This window comes from Camarhynchus parvulus, chromosome Z, assembly GCF_901933205.1.
Source record: "Camarhynchus parvulus chromosome Z, STF_HiC, whole genome shotgun sequence".
NCBI lineage: Eukaryota > Metazoa > Chordata > Aves > Passeriformes > Thraupidae > Camarhynchus > Camarhynchus parvulus.
The window spans coordinates 1,712,959-1,734,700 of NC_044601.1; the positions used below are offsets into that span (position 1 = coordinate 1,712,959).

At 37.3% G+C, this 21,742-nt stretch overlaps 1 protein-coding gene across 3 annotated transcripts in view; it reads right to left on the minus strand.

Annotated features, from left to right (window-relative positions):
* The window catches only part of FER (FER tyrosine kinase), a 156,563-nt gene that overhangs the window by 83,735 nt on the left and 51,086 nt on the right, over positions 1-21,742 (minus strand). For all 3 annotated transcript variants that reach the window (XR_004061501.1, XM_030968860.1, XM_030968859.1), the window contains one exon: positions 19,777-19,966. Coding sequence is in view for 2 of the 3 variants with exons in the window: in XM_030968860.1 (XP_030824720.1) it covers positions 19,777-19,966 (190 nt within the window). In the remaining variant the exon portion in view is untranslated. The remainder of the gene's footprint in view (positions 1-19,776; positions 19,967-21,742) is intronic.

Here is a 21,742-nt window from a genome sequence, read left to right on the forward strand (position 1 = left end):
TAAACTAGACACAACCGAGGCGGGGGATATCATCAGGTTTATCAATGACAAGCTGTGGGATGAGATGCCATCCACTCACACCACTGAGATGCCCACAGCCTGGGGTAGGCAGGCAGGTCAGCAGGAGAACACCTGAAAGAACACCAGGGAATTTCAGCCACCCCAGACACAAAGTCAGCCTTGCTGGGAGCCCACTGAAATGCCTCTACACAGCCACAGATAGCAGGGGAGTAAACAGGAAGAACTGGAGATGCGCTCACACTTTCAAGGCTATAACCTCACTGGTATCACTGAAGCATGGTGGGGCAGCTCCTGTGGAGTGTCAGAATGGAAGGATGCAAGGCTGTTCAGTTTTCTTTCCTTCTTAAGAGGGGAAAAAATTACTTCAGCTTTTTTCAAGAGATGTCACAACAGAAGACAACCATTCTGACACTCTTCCATTCTTTCTCTTCTCACAAGTGACAGAAAGAAGAAATTAAGCATAAGAACCAAAAAACAAGAGCAGGATTCAGGTCAGTTGAAAACCATGAGTGAAGCACCTGCTATTTTACTTGAGGATTTCCTCAACTGCATCTTTATATACGCCCAGAATCTGGTCTTCTGTGTTTCCTATGTTCTCTTTGGGGGATCTTGTGCAGTGTGAGATCCTGCATGGTTTAGTGGATTTTTCACTACAATTTATCTTCCATGGTCATGCCCTTTAACTGATATGTTCCCGTGGACAAGTGTCTCATTTGCCAAGCACACAGTCTTGTCACTGAGCGCAATCACTGCAAATCTTAACAGTGTATGAGAAATAAAACAATATACCCAGCAGAGTGACACAATCAAAAAGGCAGACCAGATGAGTCATTGTCACATCAGTATTTTCAATGAACATAGGCAAGAAAAAGCAACAGGGAAAAAAGGTTTTGCTTAAATTGAACTGTGTGATGTAAAAGCCCAGAAGAGTTTTTTAGCTGTATAAATCCAGGACTAGGGCTGTATTTTAGATGTTACTATAAAAGAAAAATAGTCTATACTCTTTTTAGAAAAGCAATGAAGTAAGAGGCTAGAGAGAGATCTAAGAAAAAGATAAAACAGAATTAATGCTTCTGAGGGACAGGCAAATAGTAACACTACCAATCAAAAGGGGAAAATTATCAGCAAGAGACAAAGGACAATGTAGCATATATTGAATATGCCTAAAAAATTAGTCAGCCATACATGTACAGTGATATAAATAAGCCCATACTCTAATATTATTCCATTCAAAGAAAAAAAATGCCTCACGAGTCAGATGTGAACTGTCCACATGGATACAGAAGTTGAATGTGGGCTTGCAAATTAAATCACAGAACCTTCACAGAAAACTTAGAGGAAATGTGATGATGACTCTACAAGTCAAAGAGAAAATGCTCTCAGAAGAAAAGGGATTTCAATTAGAAGAAATTAATCAGTGATATCTAAAAGATGAGAATGATATCACTGTTTCTGTAATTTGGCTAGGGAACTGGTCCTCAGATATTTTGATGAAAATTCAGTAGAATACAAGGGCTCTAAGATAAATTTAGACAGGGAAATTCCAACAGCTACTGCAAACGATGTTCAATGAACATACAGATGAAACAGGCATACAGACAGCATCTGCCAGATTAATTCATACAGTTTTTGTAAAGTGAATGCTAGCTTCCTTTCTTGTTTGAAGAAACACATTCCCTGATGAAGAAAGTGCTGAACAACATTCATCTCAAGGCTTTAAATTTAGACAATGGGCAGAACAAGGAATATTTTTGGGTTTTTTTGAAGTCTACAGAAGTATAGAGTGAGAATGAAGTTTTGTGATTTACTAGCAGAAACTCTTCAAAACAGAGAAAATAACTTTCTGAAAATGATCATCTGCATTAGTCACTTCAAAAGTGGACATTAGACGTTATTAAGGAGTGGCCCCAAAAGCATGTCACAAATTTATACTGTGACATTAACTATGGCCTGCCAATTGATCAGTGGATATACTACCCACAAAAAACTTTGTGTGTCTGTTTTACAGCTGTTTGCACTTACTGAAAGAGATGTAAATGCCAACATATTAAAATTTGAGCATACAGCAGAACATGGCCAATACCCGTAAAGCCTGTGACTTGGTTTCAGAAATAAGACTAATCTTGTTCCTCAAAACACTCTTCTCTGGCTTTTTAGGTTTTTTTTTTTTTTTGGTCCTGCTCATGACAGAACTAAGTATCTCAGAAAGACCACATGTAGAAAACCAGACAAAGAATCATGCCATCTTTACAAAAAACACAGAGTATTTTAATTATTAACATGGCACTCACACATGCAACCAGTTGCTAGTTGGATATAAGCTGATTGCTTGAGTTGAGCAGATCATCTCTTTGGAGCCCCTTCCCAAGAATTATAATATGCATTTTCTTAGTTTACTATAGTAGATATCTAGAACTGTGCAGAGCCATGTAGGTATAATACACTTATTAAAAATTTAAATATTCAAAGCTAATTAAAAATACATTGTACACAGTGAAACCAATTAAACAACATAGGTATTCAAAAATCACTTTATGATAAGGTAGCATTTTCTGCTTTAAACACCTTCCAAAGCAGCAGAAATTATGCATAATTGATGTATAAATATTATAAAACACTGCACTGGATGCAAATTAATGTTATCTATCCTGCATTGCAGGGGGCAGCCTGAAAAACAAGACTTACTAGTGCGAAATTTGATAATTGTTATAATTTCTCAGACCAAAAGCATATCCTAGACTATGCCAGTGGAGTTATAACCTGTAAGAAAAGGAGAATGACAATTCTTCAGAGCATGTCTTTGTCCTCCAAGCACCTGTAGTATAAGATAAGCCTTACTGATTAAGATCTGATGTTTCTACATCCAACAGTCATGGAAGGATTTTCCTTCAATATTTTTTAGTTGTTTTCTGAATCTATGTAACTTATTACAATGCCTTACTGTAGCAACCAGTTGCACAAGTTAATTACACATTTTTGAAGAACATGTTTCTGTGCTTGTTTTGAATCATTTGACTAATGTGGTTATTTGATGAGCCCTACTTCTTGCTTCTGCAAAGACAGAGAAAATTCATTATTCCTTATTCACTTCCCCCATGTATCCCCACACCCAACACATCTTTATCACAATCCCCTTCATTGCACTTCTCAAGTCTGTAAAGCCCAATCTACTTATTCACTAATTCACAGAAGCTCCTCCACGTATATGAGCATTATCATTTTGTCTTTCTGAATTCTCCTACATCAGTTTTCTAATTAAGGGAGGTGAAAATATAATCGGTTACACAAAGCCAAACTCTTCTGTGGTACATAGCAAAAGGACAATTTGCATTAAGAAAAACACCAGTTAAGATACTGAAAAAAAACAAAAACCTCACCATGAGTACAGGGATCAAACACTGAAACAGGTTTCCCAGAGGGACTTCCATCACTGGAGCTGCTAGAACCTCAACATGCATAAGGCACTTTGGAGCCTGGTATAACATTAAAGATGGCTCTGCTCTGAGCAAGAAGCAGGACCAGATGAACCCCCTGAGATCTTTTCCAAATTAAATTATTCTGCAGTTCTATGGCATTTGGAAAGCAGGTGCACATCAATTAATACAGCGATGTTATGTTTTCTGCTCTCTTCTTTCTTCTTTTCCTGAAAATTTCTGGCATGCTTTTTGATCACTTCTAGTGACCTCACATCTTCAGGAACATTTAGACCTTATTTTGAGTGGTAAATCAGAAATCATTAATGGTTTATGTGAAATCAGCCAGTATTACTACAGGCTGGTCTACAGGAATGTAGTAACACAATACAATGTCAATATTAAAAGTTTTTAAAAGGCTGTTAGAAATAATACGTCCAATTTGTAAAAAGTTCAGGAATTTATTTAACTTACTATCAAAAACATTTGTTTTCATTCACAATAAAGTTTTTTTCTCTTTTGATTGCTTTTATGTGTTTCGTTTCTTATATATCAGATTTTGAAGTTACAACAGTGGCTAGAAAGTAATTTAAATTTTTTTTCCAGGAAAACAGCAGCAAGAAAAAGTATTAAGCAAGAGACTGGTGAAATATTTGGAGACAAAAACCTGAAAAATCTTTGGCAGATTTTACCTAGGAAAGGTTCGGCTATCAGCAAACACTCTGTGTAAATAGATTAATTTTTAAAAAAGAATTATGAATACTACAATATGATTGACCCTTCACTTTCTTTTTTAAATCCCTATCTATCATAACAGAATGTACAGTTAAGTTGTCTGCTCTGTTTTCTGTTTTAATTAAGACTTTCAGAAGGCTAATTTTTCAAGCTACATATGAAATGTCAGGGAAATGTCACCTTCATCTTTTAAATAATTAGCAAATCTTCCAAACACATGAACATGTATTAAATGTCTTAACGAAAGTCAAGCACCTCTTAATGAGGGTTAGCAATAATGTTTCCAGAAACACAGTCCATTTTAACTCTTATGTACACGTAACAGCACTTTTATTTTTAAAAAGATGATACTTGGATTTCACCAAATTATCATCAAGAATGTCAACAGTTCTCTAGAGAGAAAGATCACTAAATGTACCTCAACACCTAAGCTGAGGCTCTGAGATCTTGTATAAAAACTGGTTTTGTGGAAGGAAAAAGTAGCCAGACAAGGGCTTTTGCAATGCAGATAGGCCCCTGAAATTAAGTATTCCTTCTCTGTTTAATGATTGTATCTCTACACCACTAAATCCCAAGACACCTGTATTCATTGATCATATAATGATGCCAAGTAAATTACACCTGATTTCAATAAAGGCATTTTAACAAACCAATTAAAACTTTTGAAAGCTTACGGACAAATTTAGAATAAATAAATACTTCTTCAAAAATAAGTTTAAATGCTATTACCTTATTTAACTTTGGAAACATATAACAGGTAAAATTAAGACCTCCATCCTTTAAAAACCTCAGGCTTGTATGTACATTTTCAGATATAAACTGTTTCTCTGATTTCAAGAGCAGTGTTATTAATCCACAATGCCATTATTAACTGAATGTACAAAAAATTATTATTTCTCAAAAAATCATTTTACTTGTTTCAAGTAATAAAAAACTATTACATTTCAGTCTGCATGGCTCTTATTATACACGAAAGGGAACTATCTTTTCATGGCATGGTCCTTCTCTTCCTTGGTTGCCATTGCCACATCACAGTAACAGATCTCCAGACATACTCACAAGTTCTCTCTTGCTATAGTTCTGTGCAAGCTCATTAAGTTGCAATGGGAGAACATAAAACAGACTACACTGAGTACCCATAGTTGTACTGCAGTACCTAATGTTCACAAAAGCAAGAAAGCCAGCATCTTACATCTGCTGGCAGCTAATAATTCTAAAAACCAATGGCATGAAAAAAAACAGTGGCATGGTGAACTGGCTGCTGGTGAAGGTCAGCATCTGATAGGACAACATGCTCAACATTCAGGCTGTGCTGCTGCTTCAAGAAAACCAAGACCCACAAGTCAAGAAGTAGAGAATAAATGTGCATCCACAAACCATTTCAATGTCAAGATTCTTAGGAGAATTTTTCAATCAAAGAGACTAATTTTATTCTTTAGTACTGCATACATCCAGCTGGAATCGTTTCAGGGTTTTATGACCAGAATTCTCAGAAAAACAGAGAAATGCAGTAGTGCTTGATGCTGCCCCAGAGTTTTAATCAAGATCAACACTACAGTTGCCATTTGGAGTGGCCAAGTCTTCAACTTGCAATATATTTTTGAACTGGTTATATGCATCTATGCACAAAAAGACTGGTCTTGCCATCCTTCTTCCAAGTTAAAAAAGAAAAAACAAAACAAAACAAACCCTGAGCTAGAATGAAAATCCTTGCTAAGGTAATGGAAGAAATTGATTTTTTCTACATAAACACCTGTTTTGCAGCATTACTCCTACTTGGAAAACTGCATCTCTAATGAAGTAGACTGTGATAAAACAGCAACCAAGAAATCAGTACTCCTCCACTACAGATGGGAATTAGCATAGGAAATAAAATTTATGTCCTGATGCTTTCATATACTCATTTATTCACAAAACCAAGTATAAAGGTGGAGAGTTGTTTTGGCACTTGTTCAAAAATTACAGTATTCTGTAATGGCACTTCCTCAATAGAATGATGAAGTTTTAGGTGTACAGTAGTTAGCTTCAGTTTTAAAAAAGTCAACATCAAGCTTTTCAAACCAGAAAATATTACTCAAGGACCAACAGAACTTTATTACAACTACTGGCCTAATAAAAGAACTACAGTCATGACTTTGTGGGCTGGTAACAAAAAGCCACAAGTGAAGAACCTCTGGGCTACATTTCACAAGAGGCATGCAAAATTTTCCAGTGAAAGTGCCTCAAGAACTAAGCTATGCATACAGTTCTCAACACAATGAAGTCAGCAGACCAAGCAAATACAAACACAATGTCCAGGACATTTTTACACAAGGATCCAGACTGGTAAACATAAAGTCTTGCAAATAAATCTCCAAAATACCTCAACTCCTAATGTTCTCTGCAACAGTCTGCAGCTGAAGTAAGGAAGTGATGAAGATCACCCACAGCTACCACAAGCATGTTGACGAATTCCTGAAGAGCAGTGTGCATGCCAAAGAATGCCATCTGGAACTGGAAATTGTCTTTACTAGCCACGAACTTAAAATAACAGTAACAGGCTTGCCAGAAATCCATATATACTTACACATCCTGCAGACTGAGAAGCACAAGCCATTCTCCTTTCCTCATTACAACCTGTGTTAGTTATTTTAAAACTATAAAACCCTACAACAGGAAGCCAAGCCACATTTCAGCAGAGAACAAAACAAAAACAGTTCTCATTCTTTTATTCCAGATCTGCACAGGCAAAGCTTCTCCAGTGTCACTGAGTACAACGGCATCAGTATCTTCACAAAATGTGATCTCATAAAGTAAATCTGCATAGCAGTTTGTAGGTGGGGGACTATAAGTCAGCACAGAAGAGAATTACAGCTATGAGCTGCAAAGAGGTGATTTATTTCTGCCATTTCTGGAGGTTAGTTAGAAGACGCTCGAGTGAAGTACAGAGAATGGAGAACTAAGGCAACAGGTCAGTGAGAAGGACAGTTTGGGGAGTTTCTTCCTAGAGATTCTGAAAAAAAAATTCCTGACCTCAAGTCAAACAAAGGTTCCATCCAAAACATGGTTTTCTAAGGAGGACTGCATCTCTTTAAGTTCAGCATTTTGTATCCAAAGACATGGGAAGACAACTGAATCAACTAACTGGATGCTGTACCAACTGCATAAAAGGAAAACTAAAGCTATGGGAGCAAGTACTCTGTGCATTAGCAAATGAAGCAGCTGATGCTGCTTCCAACTGTGCCAACAGGGGGTTATTCAGCCCAAAATATATCTAAATGCAGTATTTATAAACATGGCATGAACTGACTATGGCATTTGTTAGTGACTGCACTTACTACATCGGTCAATAATTTTAATTAGAATGCACTACTCACTAACAAGAGGAATGACAGTCTTTCCAGATCTCATTAAATATATTCAAACACTGATGGATTTGGTTGGTTTTCAGCCACATTTACACTCGGTAATACCTGCTAAAGATAAGCGCTTTACAAAGCCAGTGGTGGAGTCCAGATCTTAGGCATTTAAGTCAAGAAAGTCTGGTTCCTGGAAGGGATTAGATGTATTGGAGTAGCTGAAACCTGAACAACTGTAGGGGAAGCAGTGGACAAAAGTCAATGTGTAAAGAACAGAGAATAAGAATAGCATCACTATATTGCATGACCCTGAAATCCATAAATCCTCCTATGGTTCAAAAGACGTCAAAAACTAAACACCCAATAGCTGCAGGATCCCAGGCTGCAGGCAGGGACCTGCAGCCCAACTTCAGCAGAAGTCCATGCCAACCTACAGAAAACACTAAAACTAGGGGGGTGAAGTGGGGAAACCACCAAATTTTTCCCTAACTTCACAGGAAGTTCTTACAGGCAGCAGAGATATCCTGTCTGCCCAGCCAACGACCATGCCATTGTACCAGAGGGGCACTGTCTTTATGTTTGTCATCACACTGTTCTGACCGGTACAAAGTTACATTTCTTCACTTCTGCCCTCTACACACTGGCATCTACTAATCAAGTTTCCTCTTATAATTCATTAACTGGCTCGAGCTGACTCACTGACAGGCTCTAATGAAACCACATGGCAAATGCTGTGTCAGGCACCAAGAAATGGCATCATATGTTAAGTCATCAGGCAGGATGTGAAGCCCTTTTCTTCTCCCAATAAACAGTGTTACTAAATATGGACTGGTGATTGCAACCTGTTTGGAAAATCCTACTGTGAGAGGGCACATTTTGTTTATCACAACAAAACAAAGTTTCATGGAGTTGATCCTGAAGAGCTTCAGTCAAATGGGACATGACAGGTTCTTAGCCAGATCCACATTTACATTAGATGTGTTAAACAATAAAACTGAAACTTTCATAACTGGAAAGAGCTTGCAGTATGCCTAGATTCAAACCTGATCAGGCATTTCTGTCTGACAGCTGTCTGGCAGGGTTGTTAGAATGTGATGTTTACTTTTGGTCTTGACAGATACTTGTTTATGTACAAATCAGCCTGCATGTTAATAGATAAAATGATAGACCAACTTTGTGACAGCTTTAACACAAGTTTAGCACCATAATTGAGGTAGGCTTAATAAGTAATCTTTGTAGGGTGCCAAAACAACAAATATCTGCCAATTTTAACAACAGAACAACAAAAATGCAAACCCTCAGAACTGGCAGTGTTCAAATTCAACTCTGAGTGAAGCCTATGGTCCACTGAACTCATGCACAGATCACAACTACAAACCTAGACACAAACAAGATTACTTTGAAAATATAAATATCAATATAAACATGGAGGACAGAGTCAGTGTGTAAGTCTTAGTAATTGTATCAAATAAAAGATTTCAATCCTATTCAAGCTGAGGTTCATAAATTTTATCTAGCATGATGAACCAAAATAAACAAGGCAGCACTTTTTCTACAGAAATGCAAGACTTTGAGTTATTAGTTCAGTCAACAGAGTTTCTTTTTTTTATTTCAATCATTATTTATTAAAAAGCATCTGAACAACCAAGCAGTGTTCCCTCAAATTTCATAAGCTGTATTTATTTGGCATACCCAAGCTGCTTGTTGAATCAAAGACCAGTCTCCTCTGTGACAGAAGAAACTCCTTTTGTGCCCACACACCCCTGCCCTAAAAAATCAGTATTTTCTAGTTTATAGGTATAGTTATACATGATTCAATGCATCAACTTCTTAAAAGGTATGTTAAAGAAAGTAACTGATTAAATACTTCAGTCATGTTGGTTGAAAACCCTATTTTCCTCACTATTTTTATTACATATTATAAAGCTAAAAATTTCATTGTCACACAGTTCCTGAGACACCAAAATCAAATTGCACATACAACTATCCACAAAACCAGTGTTAATTTACATGTTATATATAAAAATCCCTATGGAGTCAACAGATTAAATGGACAAAAAGCAGCAGCAGTCTCAAGCAGACCAAAACACAGCCACAGCTTTGCATACTACTACAAAACAGCCTAAGAAGAAAATAGCTGCATTTTTGTCAAAAAACTACCTCATTTGCCCATATAAAAATTAGTCTAAAACAAATCATTCCTTCATTAATGGTCCTTATGTAGTTGTCACGTATTACTGTGGCCTGGAACTTGAATCATCACTAAATGAGCATAACCACATTGTAACAGAATCCTATTAGGTAGGAAGCGTTTATAATTCCACTTGCAGGTTTGGCTTTCCCCACCCCCTACAGAGAAAACATCATCTCCCCTTCATGCTCTAAGAGCCAACAAATTAACATAAGAAAACTGAATTTATATCAGCTGCACTGAACTTTGATTTTCCTTGAGGATGTGTGTTTCTCTTTCAGACTAACAAAATACAAACCTAAAAGGTTTTTAGTTTTTTTAAACCCAGAGTTACTTCTTTAACTTTTCTGGTTTTATAAACCAAAAGTTACTTTTTTTGTTTGTTTGTTTGTTTCATTGTTTCTAGCTCAGAAGTTACTTTTAAAATGTTTCATTTTTAGAACTCTCTAAATACATCTCCCCTCACTTAAAAGCCATACAAAAACATGCATCATTTTTCATTACAATTGCCTGTGGCCAGCTCAGTCACATCAGCTCCTTCTGTACTGCAACATTCACTGCATTACACTGAATTCAGTATAAAAATCACCATGCTCAACTGCTCTAAACAGCAATTAGCACAAAGGACAAAAATTTCAGCTTAACATGATACAGACACTATCAAGACTGTCAAGCATCTCATTTTAGTCCCCCAAACCCCAAACCAATATATTTGTGTTTCCATTTTATTTTCATTTTTATGGCAGTTGCTAAGTAAATGCTACAGGTTTCCAGAGTGAGGTAATTTCAGGTAGATATTGTGAAAGTCCTCATTGTTACAGAGTTCTAGCAAAACTAAGTAAATTTAATCTAAAGGGGAATGACAGAAGTTTGTATTATATATAAAGGCAAACATTAAGTGATTTTATTTCATCTTAGTATGCATAGCCAAGATCTAGGAAAAAAAACAAGTCATTCTGAGGCACATCAGAAACAAAAAATTGCAGATATAGCTCAGGTATATTACTTGTATACTTTTCTTGGATATTATATATATATATATTGTATATTTTTCTTATGATACCATTTAGGCTGTGATTTAGCATTCAATTTACCACAGCAGCAACATGTGTTGATGAAGTCAGTCTCGTGATGATGAGCCACACTCTCACAGAAATACTGTCCCATGAAATTACACTGACAACTGCTCTGTCTCCAGCCCTACATGAGTATGCTGTAGGTTTCTCAAATCCTATGTTTGGTCCTGTGTCCTGGACAGGCTTTGGACCCACACAATAGTCTTGTCCTCAGCACGGTCCCTGACCTCTTTTCATTTCACTCCTGATAGGATTCCTAGGCACATTCTGAGCCCAACTAAACACTCTGCTGCCTCTGGAGCTGCCAGTGTCTGGCTCTGCCACTCGATCCTGTATTTGGTTTCTTTCCTTTTTTCCCCTCTACTTTTACTAATCTATACTCTAGCTTCTAGACACCAATCAAATCTTGCTTTCTTCAGAAACTTGACAAAACCATCGGATTTAGGAAATCATTTTTCTTGCAGAAATATTTTGCTGTAACTTCCAGAAAAGAACCTGCTTTTGGTCTACAAAATCTTACAGTGCCCTAAAAGTAAAGACCTTCAATCATTTTCCAAGAATTACAAATGTCCACACATCTTGGCTGTGACTCCAAGCTTTCTTTCCTCTAGGATGAGTACATCAGTTTCAGAAACTCCTGGATATCTGCTATTTTCTTCATGAAAATGTCACTGACTTTCTCACGCTACCCTAACACAACAGCCAAAGAGAAATTAACTTTCTGATGACCTGTTTCTATACTTCCCTTACAAGAAATTGAGATAAGTATCCTAGAATTTTTTGACAAGATTACAGTGACTACCACTGTCTCACACAGAACTTTAATTTTCCCTACTATTAAAGACTATTTTGAACAAAGAACAACCTCCATGTCTCTTGGAAAGAGGGCTTCACCTGTTTGAATATTAATATCCAGTGTTCCTTATGGTCTACATTTCCAAGACAACTACATGGGACTGGCAGACTTGAGTCACAGCTTCATGTTACAGGCAGGATATCTTAAGCAATCTAAAATCAGGCATTAGTGCTGATGTTCAAGCACCAGGATCCCAAACTGGCCAGAAATGTTTTACATCTGACTGCTAGATGACAAAAGAAAAAAAAAAAGGATTATCTGAAATATGCTATTTCACTTACCTCACTGTTAAAAAGCACCCACAGTAAAACCCAAAAAAATAAAAAGGAGAACAAAAAAATGGCTCTATAACTTAAAGACAGTGGTCTGAAAACTGGATTGCCATTCTGGTTTCTCAAGTCTGTAGCAGGCAAGAACTTCCCCACATGGCAGAAAAAAACCAGAAGCTAAGCATAAAATCATACACTTCTATCTGGCAGAAAACTACTAGTGACACTAGATTAAAAACACAAATCCTAATTCTAATAATTAATTTACAGCAGATTTTAGGAGTTTTAGAAGCATAATAATTGCCTTTAAGGACAATGGTATTTTTAATCAGGCACTTAAAAAGGAAGAGAGAAAAGCAGAGAAGTGATTTAAAGCAGCCAAATTCTATCACATTGCTTCCTGTGCACTGCCTAGAGGCTATGAGAAGTGAGCAATCACACTAATTCAGTCCCATCACTATGAAAAAAATGCAAGAAGGCAATGATGTTGATTCTGGCAAAGAATTACTACTTTCCTCCCAGCAAACAGAGAAACATATGCTGGATACTCGTATGTGAATTCTGTTTGAAAGGAAACTTCTGTGTGAAGCTTTCTTAACCTACAGAGAAGATTCATAGTGAAATAACAAATTCCCAGTGGGTATGCAGTTCTGAACATTACTATGGTGAAGCCTTCCTCAAGGAAGAAATAAAAGGTCTTGAAATATTTTCGGCAGCTCAAGAGAGGTCTAGGTATCTCAAGTGCTTATAACTCTCCTTCATACAGAGAGAGTAAACTAATTCTGCACTTCAAATATTCTAAAGAGTTCTGCTTCTGCGAACGATCCACCTCCTTCAATTCCTCAAAAATTTTGCTTATACTTCTAATTTCACTTTTCCCCAAGACCAGGTTATTTCTCAACACATTTTTGATAGATAATATGCTAACCTTAAAAAATACTTAAGTTCTGAGCCTTAGTGTGCGAACTTAGTCCAGCCTTTTACTTCAGAAGTCTCTAGGCATGTTCAGTGGCAAGAGTCTTGACAGCTCCACTGACCTCTTTTCCTGTAAATTCTGGACAGTCAGTTGGACAAAGTATGACTGATTTTATCTGCCTACTGACTTATTATCTCCTTTTGTATTATTCTTCCCCTGATATATGTCCATCAGCAGTTGGGATTTAAAAAAGAATCTAGAACATATTCACTAAGAGAGAAAGATGAATAGAATTCATCTTCTCCACACTTCTTTAAAGCATCTGACATTTGGGGCACTTTTGATCCATGTCAAATTCTGGCTGTAAGCCAGAAACACAGGTCCAAGTCAGCAAGCTTGGAAAGTGGCCATAAAAAAACTGAACTTCAGCTGTCCAGGCAGCCACCAAATAAAACTGTTTATTTCCAGGTCTTTAATAAATAAATAGGCAAAAATTTCTACAGCATGACTCTACTGGCAGCGCTTCCTCAGCGGAGACTAAAATAAAAGAAAGGATAAGGATACCTCTGGCCCTGGGTCTATTGACAAGAAAGTTAAGATCTTGCAATAACATGGTGGAAGTGTACAAGATTTATAAATATATAAATCAAATTACTCTGAAGGGCTCCCCTACCATGCTCTAATACAATCTTAGTTTTATATAAATGTCATGAGCCTCAAATCAGTAGAGAATTACTTACACAGACAGATAAGGGAGATGTTTGGTGATTACAGAGCATAAGAATGTGTCTACCGAATCAGTAAGAAAAATGAAAAATTTATCTCTACTGTTACTTTCTGCAATTGCTGCAATGGCCTGTCTCAGAAGGCAATCACTTCCTTGCATCTGTTTCAAAATAAAGAACCTGCACAGTCTGACACAGCAGGGGAAAAGGAACCCCCAAGAGTGCGGCAGTTCTCTCAGCAGATTACATTTCAGGACCTTGAGATCCAACATCTAAAATGTATGCAATGAAGCATCTTTAAAGAAATCACAAACTCCTGCAAAGCCTCTTTCATATCTGTGTAACTAACAGTGAAAAAATCAAAACATACAAATTGATTAAATTTGTCAGTTACTATTTTAGTGAGAGTTATGAACACATTCTCTTCAAATACAAAGCTGCAGAACAAGACTCTGGCTATTGGTTTATTGATCATACTAATTAGAGGACCAAGTCTTGGATTCTAGAAAGCAAGGATGGAAAGATAAAACATTCACATTAGGTAGAATAATTTACAAACAAATAAAGTAGCACTTCAGCTCTGTTTCATGTATTTTGCTGGGTTTTTTTCCTTGCATAATGACTGAGATCTAATTTTTTAATTACCACAACCTTTACTAAAAGCTGGCATATCTTATTTTTAAAGCTAAGGATAACATCTCTGAAGCCTTTTAAAAAGAAATAACAAATAACAGAAGTGATTAGATATGAGGTGAATTTCTGTGGGTTTTTTTCATTATGCTAGAACAGATAAAACCATTTCCAATTGTGTACAGTTTTAAGCCTGGAACTCTACTGGCACAAGGCATTACAACATCCCAACGGCTGTACCACGGTGCTTCAGCTTGCTTTTGCCATGGGCATCTCTCCCGAGTTCATGCTAACAGCTTTGCCTTATTCAGTCATAACTAGTCTTCTGGCACTGAGCTCCACCTGCTGACAAGTCTCTCAAGTGTTGCAGAGCTTGCACACCAAGTCTCAGTTTTGTCAACCAGCTCCAGGAAAATGCTGCAGTATGCAAAATAAATCTACATGAAACACTTCTACAGTGAGAACAGTATGTAATTTCAAACACATATTCTTAAAAGTCATGAGTTTATGCCTTCATAATTTTTTTATCATGTATGGAAAAAAGAAAAGATATGTTAAAGTGGTACAGAGATTTCACTATATGATTGCTAAACAAAATAAATTACTATTTTATATTAACTGAATTGATTGCCTGGTTTAAGAACTCCCTGAAGACTCCCTATACAGCAATAATTTCCAAGGCAATACTGATGTTGTAAGTTTAAAGCTTTACCATGAAATGCAAATTATCATAATTGTATGTAATTACCTGAGTAAATGTTTAGCTGGTACTCCAATATTCAAAAATTAATTATGTTTTTATTTCTAATCTGATCATCAGACATATAAAAATTTTGTTGCTGTTGTTTTCTTCATTTGAATTACCATGGACTACTGCCATGCTTTGTTGATCACATCAACAGCAAAAATACACCTTATGTAACTCAAGACCAATGACAGGCCATACATCTACTGACTGAACACCTAAATGTGGAAAAGTTAGGTCAAGCAGCTTCCAGTTAAATTTTATGAAGTGACGTAACACCTTGGATACTACTGAATTTTTGTCAAAATATATCTATTTACATGGAATAACCAGCTTTTTTTTTTTAGAATCTTCATTCTTAAAGTACAGAAAAAAAAGTGAACTATAAATCTCCCATTAACACAGCGAATGGCATAAATGCATAACTCTAAGGGGCTAAAAAACAAGATTTTCAACTTATAATTATAATGCTGATGGCACGAGGTCGGTCTTGCATGGATAAGTCAGTAGAAAAGTATAATTGCTAGTAACAATAAAATGTTTCATTTTTCCATATACAATGATAAAACTGCTAAATGCAATGTTCAGAAATTTTTGTTTCACTCCATGTTATATCCTGATTGAAAAAAAGAGAATGATTTAGCAATTTCCTTTTTTCCTTAAATGAGTACATGGCTACCAATACACAGCAAATATACTTCAAAGAATATATTGACTAAAGCAAACCATATGGAAGACACTATCAGAATACAAAACTCCCTCCTTTTAATAGAGGCAAAAAAGAACAAGGAAACTAAGTAAAAACACTCACATAACATTATACTGTTTATAAAAACATATCTAAAAGCATTTCAGAATTTCACTCTGTTAGTATTCTATTATACAGTTACCTAATATAAGAGAAGGGAAACAAAACAATTTGCAAACTATTTCATCATGAAATTGGCTCTATTTATATGATATAAATACTTAGGAGATATGAAACAAAATTGCTTTGCATATCCCTCTTTTATATTTTAAATTACAAAACAAAAAAAATACTTGCGACTTGAGGACATGAAAATTTGCTTCATATGGATGCTAACAACACAAGCCAACTATGATTTTCTAATTCTTAGGGAAAAAAATTGCAAAACAAGTGTTTACAATTAATTTCTGAAGAGTAATAAATAACTATATTCAAGTGTATCAGAGTAACATTTAGATGAACTGCTCTCAGAAAAAAAGAAAACGTAATTAATTTATAGCTGAAGAAACAGTCATCCTCTTGAATGAAACCAGGATGAGCAATCAGCAGCAAGAACATTTAGTTTCTGATATTTTACAGTCCTATATTTTTAAGGAGTTTTACTAAAAAAAAAAAATTAATCCCAATTTAAAAATCACCACTATGTTTATTTACAGAAACAACCCATCAGAGCATTATTTTTCCATCTTGAGATATAGTCAAGACTGACAGATCAGGGCGATGCCAAACATAAGCACAGACTGAGGGAAAGAAGAACACATCAAGAGCAGCCCTGCAGAGAAGGACTCCTGGGTGCTGGTAGACAAAAATGAGCTGACACCATCCACTTGAAGCCCAAAGGGTCAGCCACATCCTGGGCTACACTCAAAGCACTATGAGCAGCAGGATGATGGAGGTGACTATTTTCCTCTACTCTGCCCCTGTGAGATTCCATCTTGAAAACTGCACCCAGGTCTAGGGTCTTCAGGACAAGAAAGAGATGGAACAACCCCAGAGGAAAGTCACTAAACTGATCATAGCGCTGGAGCACCACTCCTATGACAACAGGCTGAGAAAGGAGTTGTTCAGCCTGGAGATGGAAAAGAAGATCTCCAGGAAGATCTCACTGAAGCCCTTAAGTACTTGAAAGAAGCTCACAAGAAAGATGGAGGGTGACTCTTCATGCTGGCGGACAGTGATATAAGGGGAACCAGTCTTAGGCTAAAGGAGGAGAAGTTCCAGCACCTGAGCAGAGTCTTACTCTGTTGGGAACACAGCTCTGGCACAAGCTGTGGGAGAGGAGACACCCCCACTATTGACAGTGACCCCCCATCACCACCTTAATCCTCTCTGCTCCATTGCAGGGTGACAGCAGCAGCCCTTTCTTGTGCAGAGAAGACAGACCTGACTACTTCTGGCTCACTGGAGCAACCAGCTGGGGAAGAGGCTGTGTGAGAGAAAAATGCCCCAGAGTCTGCACTACCTCTCAGCACTTCTACTGTGTAGCTCAGGTGTAAGGACTTATCCAATATCACAGGCATCAAATCATTTAACAATCACCTCAAATCCCTTCTCAGAAAGCAAGGACAATAACAACACCATCAGGCATGCTTAGGTCCTGTCTTTTTTCAAGTCTAAAAGCTGGCACAATTCCTTACGGAGGTGCGGAGCTCCTTCAGGTCCGAAGGGAAAAAATAGCATGAGCAGCAGATTGAACAGGATCCAGTGCAGGCTGCAGTAGATCACAACCATCTCCTTTCTGAGGCAACATGTGCGGATCCCAAGGCAGCCTCAGTACCAATGGCCTGTGTGTAAATGCTGTGTCCTGTACATGTAAACGCTGAACTTGACTTAGCTGTGCAAATAAATATGCCTGCTTTCACAGTTAACCCTGTTTTCAGTCCCATTCAGTCCCCTGTACAAGACAAGGACTTCCACATCTGGCACCCAAAAAATAAGAGTGCACGTCCAAGAGTGGCTTAGCCCTTCTGGCAAGCTTTGCCTTGAAGAAGCAAGGAAAGTGGTAATTCTGCACAATTTATTCTTCAGATGGATCTTAACATATCACACTTCATGACAGGTCCTCTCTGCAAGGCAGCTTGAATAATCTGCATTATTTTCACAAAAGGTGAAGGCACTCCTAGCTCTCCGATAACATAGGCCAGATGGAACTGTATAAACTAGAGCAAGTTACTTAAAGTACACAATCCATGTTAAAAATTAATGTTAACATTATCTCTGGCACACAAATGCACACCTGATTTATTTTCTCAAGTTGCCTTAACAGTAAATTTTACCTACTGGTTTAAAAAATAAAACAACAAAAACCAACATTATCCGCTATTTCAGCCTACACAACATCACCTTAGTGTGTTAAATATTTCTGCCTCCTTTTGTACCAACTTCCTGATTCTGTTTTACCTTCTCCCTGAGAAGCTGCCCTGACAGCCTCTCATCATTAGGTCCCTTTCTAATTGCTCTCATGGCTTTTCTCTGCAACCTTGCATTGAATTAAAGTGCCAAGATTTTGTGAAGTGGTGGATCTTGCTGTAGTGGAAAGTGTTGACAGGGGTTGGAACTAGGCAATCTCGGACGTCCATTCCAACCCAAACCATCCTATGGCTCTATGTTCCCCCTTCCCCTGCCCTCCTGAAGAGGCCACTGTGCCCTGAGCACAGAACCAGCCACCCTGTGCCATCTGCCCAGGGGCACTGCAGGCCCATCAGTGGCTGCACTGAAGGTGATGAGCCCTCTCACCTTGAAGGTGACACTGGAGGTGACACAGTGCTGGCAGCGATGGAGCCGCTGTGTCTCTGTCCTGTTGGCCCTTTGCAGGCCTGTGCTCAGCACACAGGATTATTTTCTCCCACTCACTGAAACAGAGGTTTAGACACCAGAAAGCAGATTTCAGCAACCTTGAGCTGAAGGGAAAGAGTACCACTCTTATGACTAGACTCACCATCTCAACTAATACTAGCAGACACTAATCACTAACACTACTACAGGATATGGTATTAAGTAACTAACAAGACAGCCTGCACCAAAAAGACTCCAAGACTCCTATTCTTTTGCAATCATTATCCTGATCCTTCTTTTCTCTTCATCTTTTTGTACTTTTTTAAACTCCTTCTAGGTCATGACAAGCATACAAACTTCGTAAAATAATGTTTTGTACCAGTGTAAATGAGAACCATCTCATAGTGCCTTGTAAATATTAAACAGCAGTGGAAGCAAGAGAATGTTGACAATCAAGTATAATTGTAGAATGGGAATCAAACGGTTCCACAAATAGACAGAGGAAGAAAAACAGCTCTCCCCTCAGAAACAACTATTTAATTATCATTTCACAGAGCTACTGCCCCACGGGCCAGAAAGAATGTCAGGCTAAACCTCAAAGAAAAAAAGTCACAAATATCTCCAACATGTCAAAACTAATCCACAAAGGCAAAAACTGTTTGTCCTTTTAGTAAACAGGTGCTGTTTGTTTGCTTTTTTATTTGGCCTACAAACTCTGCACACAGATGCACACAACTGAGAAAAGGAAGTCACACAAAATATTAGTAAAGTAAGGTACTTATTTAAACTATAAGAGGTCTCATCAGACAAAAAATTTTCCTTTTCATTGTTAAAAGCATGTCAACTTTTAAAAATAAGTTGTAAAGAAACCAACGCTCATTTCTGTTTGAGAAAAGAGTAATTACAGTACATAAAATTAATTTCTCAATTACATAACATGTGCAGCAATTCCAAGAGCTTTTGCTGTTAATTTTCTACCTACAACTGTAAATTTATTTCTTCAACACAGCCAAGGAAATTACCAGTAGCTACTCAGTCACTTATACTAAATCTATGTAAGGGTTAAGACTTTTCTTCATTAAACAGTGTAATGAAAATCTAAGCATCAAGAGTAGAGAAGATGAATCCAAGTCCCCACACACAGATCGTTATGAGTTACTGCCACTTAAAAAGAAAAAATATCATGCAACTGAACTTCTTGTCCAAACAAGTCCCCAGAAATGCAAAGTGAAGCCCATTCACTTTAAATCACCTCAGTGAGTAGCTTGATACTCCAATTCCAGGTCTGAAGTACAAAGGCAGGGCTACACAATTCAATAAAACAGATGTAAAACCTACCATAGAAGTCACTGATCTGGCATCTTCTTCATAATTCACTACAGGTGGTGGCTCTTTCCCATCATTCTCTTGAACCTTTTGTTCCAGTAGTTCTTTCTGGGCTGCAAATTTTGCCTCAGAGCATCTTAACTGCTGGACTGTTTGCTTAAGTTCTTCAAGCGCTTGCTTTTGGCTCAGCAAGAGTACAATACTGCAAAGAAAAATAAAAATTTAACAATGTACATGCTTCAATATGGTCTATTTGCTTCATAAAATCTGGGGAGAAGAAAGCATGACAACTCCTCAACACTATTTATTCAAAGGTGAAGCAATTCTAGAAAATTTTCAGAGCAACAAGATAATAAAAGCAAACACTCATTCTCTTCTGTCTATCACAAAAAATAATGTTTAATAAATATAGGTGGAACTCCTGTTTTCATCCACTTTTGACTGAATTGATAAACACTGGGGTTCCCCTCCTCCCTTAGAGAATGAGAAAATTTTAGATAATTATTTGAAGTGATGAGAAATTCACTCCAATCAGTGTTGTTGTCGCAGTAATAATTTGCAATATTAAATTCCCCTCACATCCACTATAAATTCATATGGCATCACATAAGAGGTATCTGTTTTTTCCTCTGCACTGTAAGTATTTCTGGACTGGGTTATAACTGTCTTATGAAGCTAAATAAATGTATCTTTATGAGGAGCTAAAAGCAACTTTTCATCTTCTGCTTATTTTTATAGCTCTTCTCTGAATACTATACTCATGAATACTTGAGACAGTTGTGATTAAATCATATTGAAGGACACACATGTAGAGTATCTGCAGTTACCCAGATGACTCTATCATCCCAAAGAACTACCAAAATCAAAGACTGACAGAAGCTGCCTAAGAGACAGTATCATTCACAGTATAATACAGACACCCTTATAAGCACTCAACCAATGCCCAGTGACCTGTGGTCTACAGAAGATGCAGAGTTCTCACAGTCTACAAGAACAGATGAAGGAGGTAAATGGACCAGAACTATGAAGAATGAGGACAATATGAAGAAAAATCACAGTATTGTGTTACTCTGTATCTTCAGGATAATCCCTTGAAGACAAGCCCTCCTGCAAGCCCTACCCTTGAAGAAAAAAAGAAAGGCAAATGTTGTTCATGCAGGGATTGATCCTTCACAAAGTGATGCTCAGCCAAATGAATACTCAAATGGGTTTCAAATTAACAGGGGACCCACCTGTCATAAAATCCTCTTTGGCAGGAAAAGATACAAATTGTATTGATACAGGTGGGTATTATATCAAGTCAGTAATAAGCAAAACTCCTCACTATCAGCAAAATGATTGTTCATCCAAAAATGGTAAGCGTGAGGCATGCAGACACAATTCTCAAATCTGAAACTGAAATTTGGCATGGACTTGCACATATTTAAAAGCATCAGAGAAGCAAATGAACAACTATTCTGAAGTTATCCTGAAGATAATGTGTTTTCATCTGGTCTCCTTTGTGAGAGAAAAAGGACATCACCATGAGAAAATAACCATGAGAATAAGGTTTCAACCATCAGCAAGGCTTTGGGTGAATACACACTGGCTGGGGTAACATCCCCAAACACAGAATGGTTTCAACTGATCAGGACACAGCAATAATACAACATACCCTGAAAAGTCACTCACAAGCTAGTCTCTTTCTGAACTGTGGCAAAATGGATTACAATCTGATTTGGTTTCCCAAATCCAACTTTCAGTGCTTGCCACTCCAGTCATGCATGAGGAATTAGAATCTATAAACTAATTTGCCCGTGGCTTGCATGAGTGCAAACTGCAAAGTTCTTATTGCGAGTAACAGCTACAAGCAACTTCACAGAATGACATCTTTTATGAAGGATCCCCACAGATCACAGCAACATTTGAGAAAGTGGTAAAAAGGTGTACTAAACCAAAACCTAAATACTCAATATGCTACCATGTTTTAAGGGCAGAT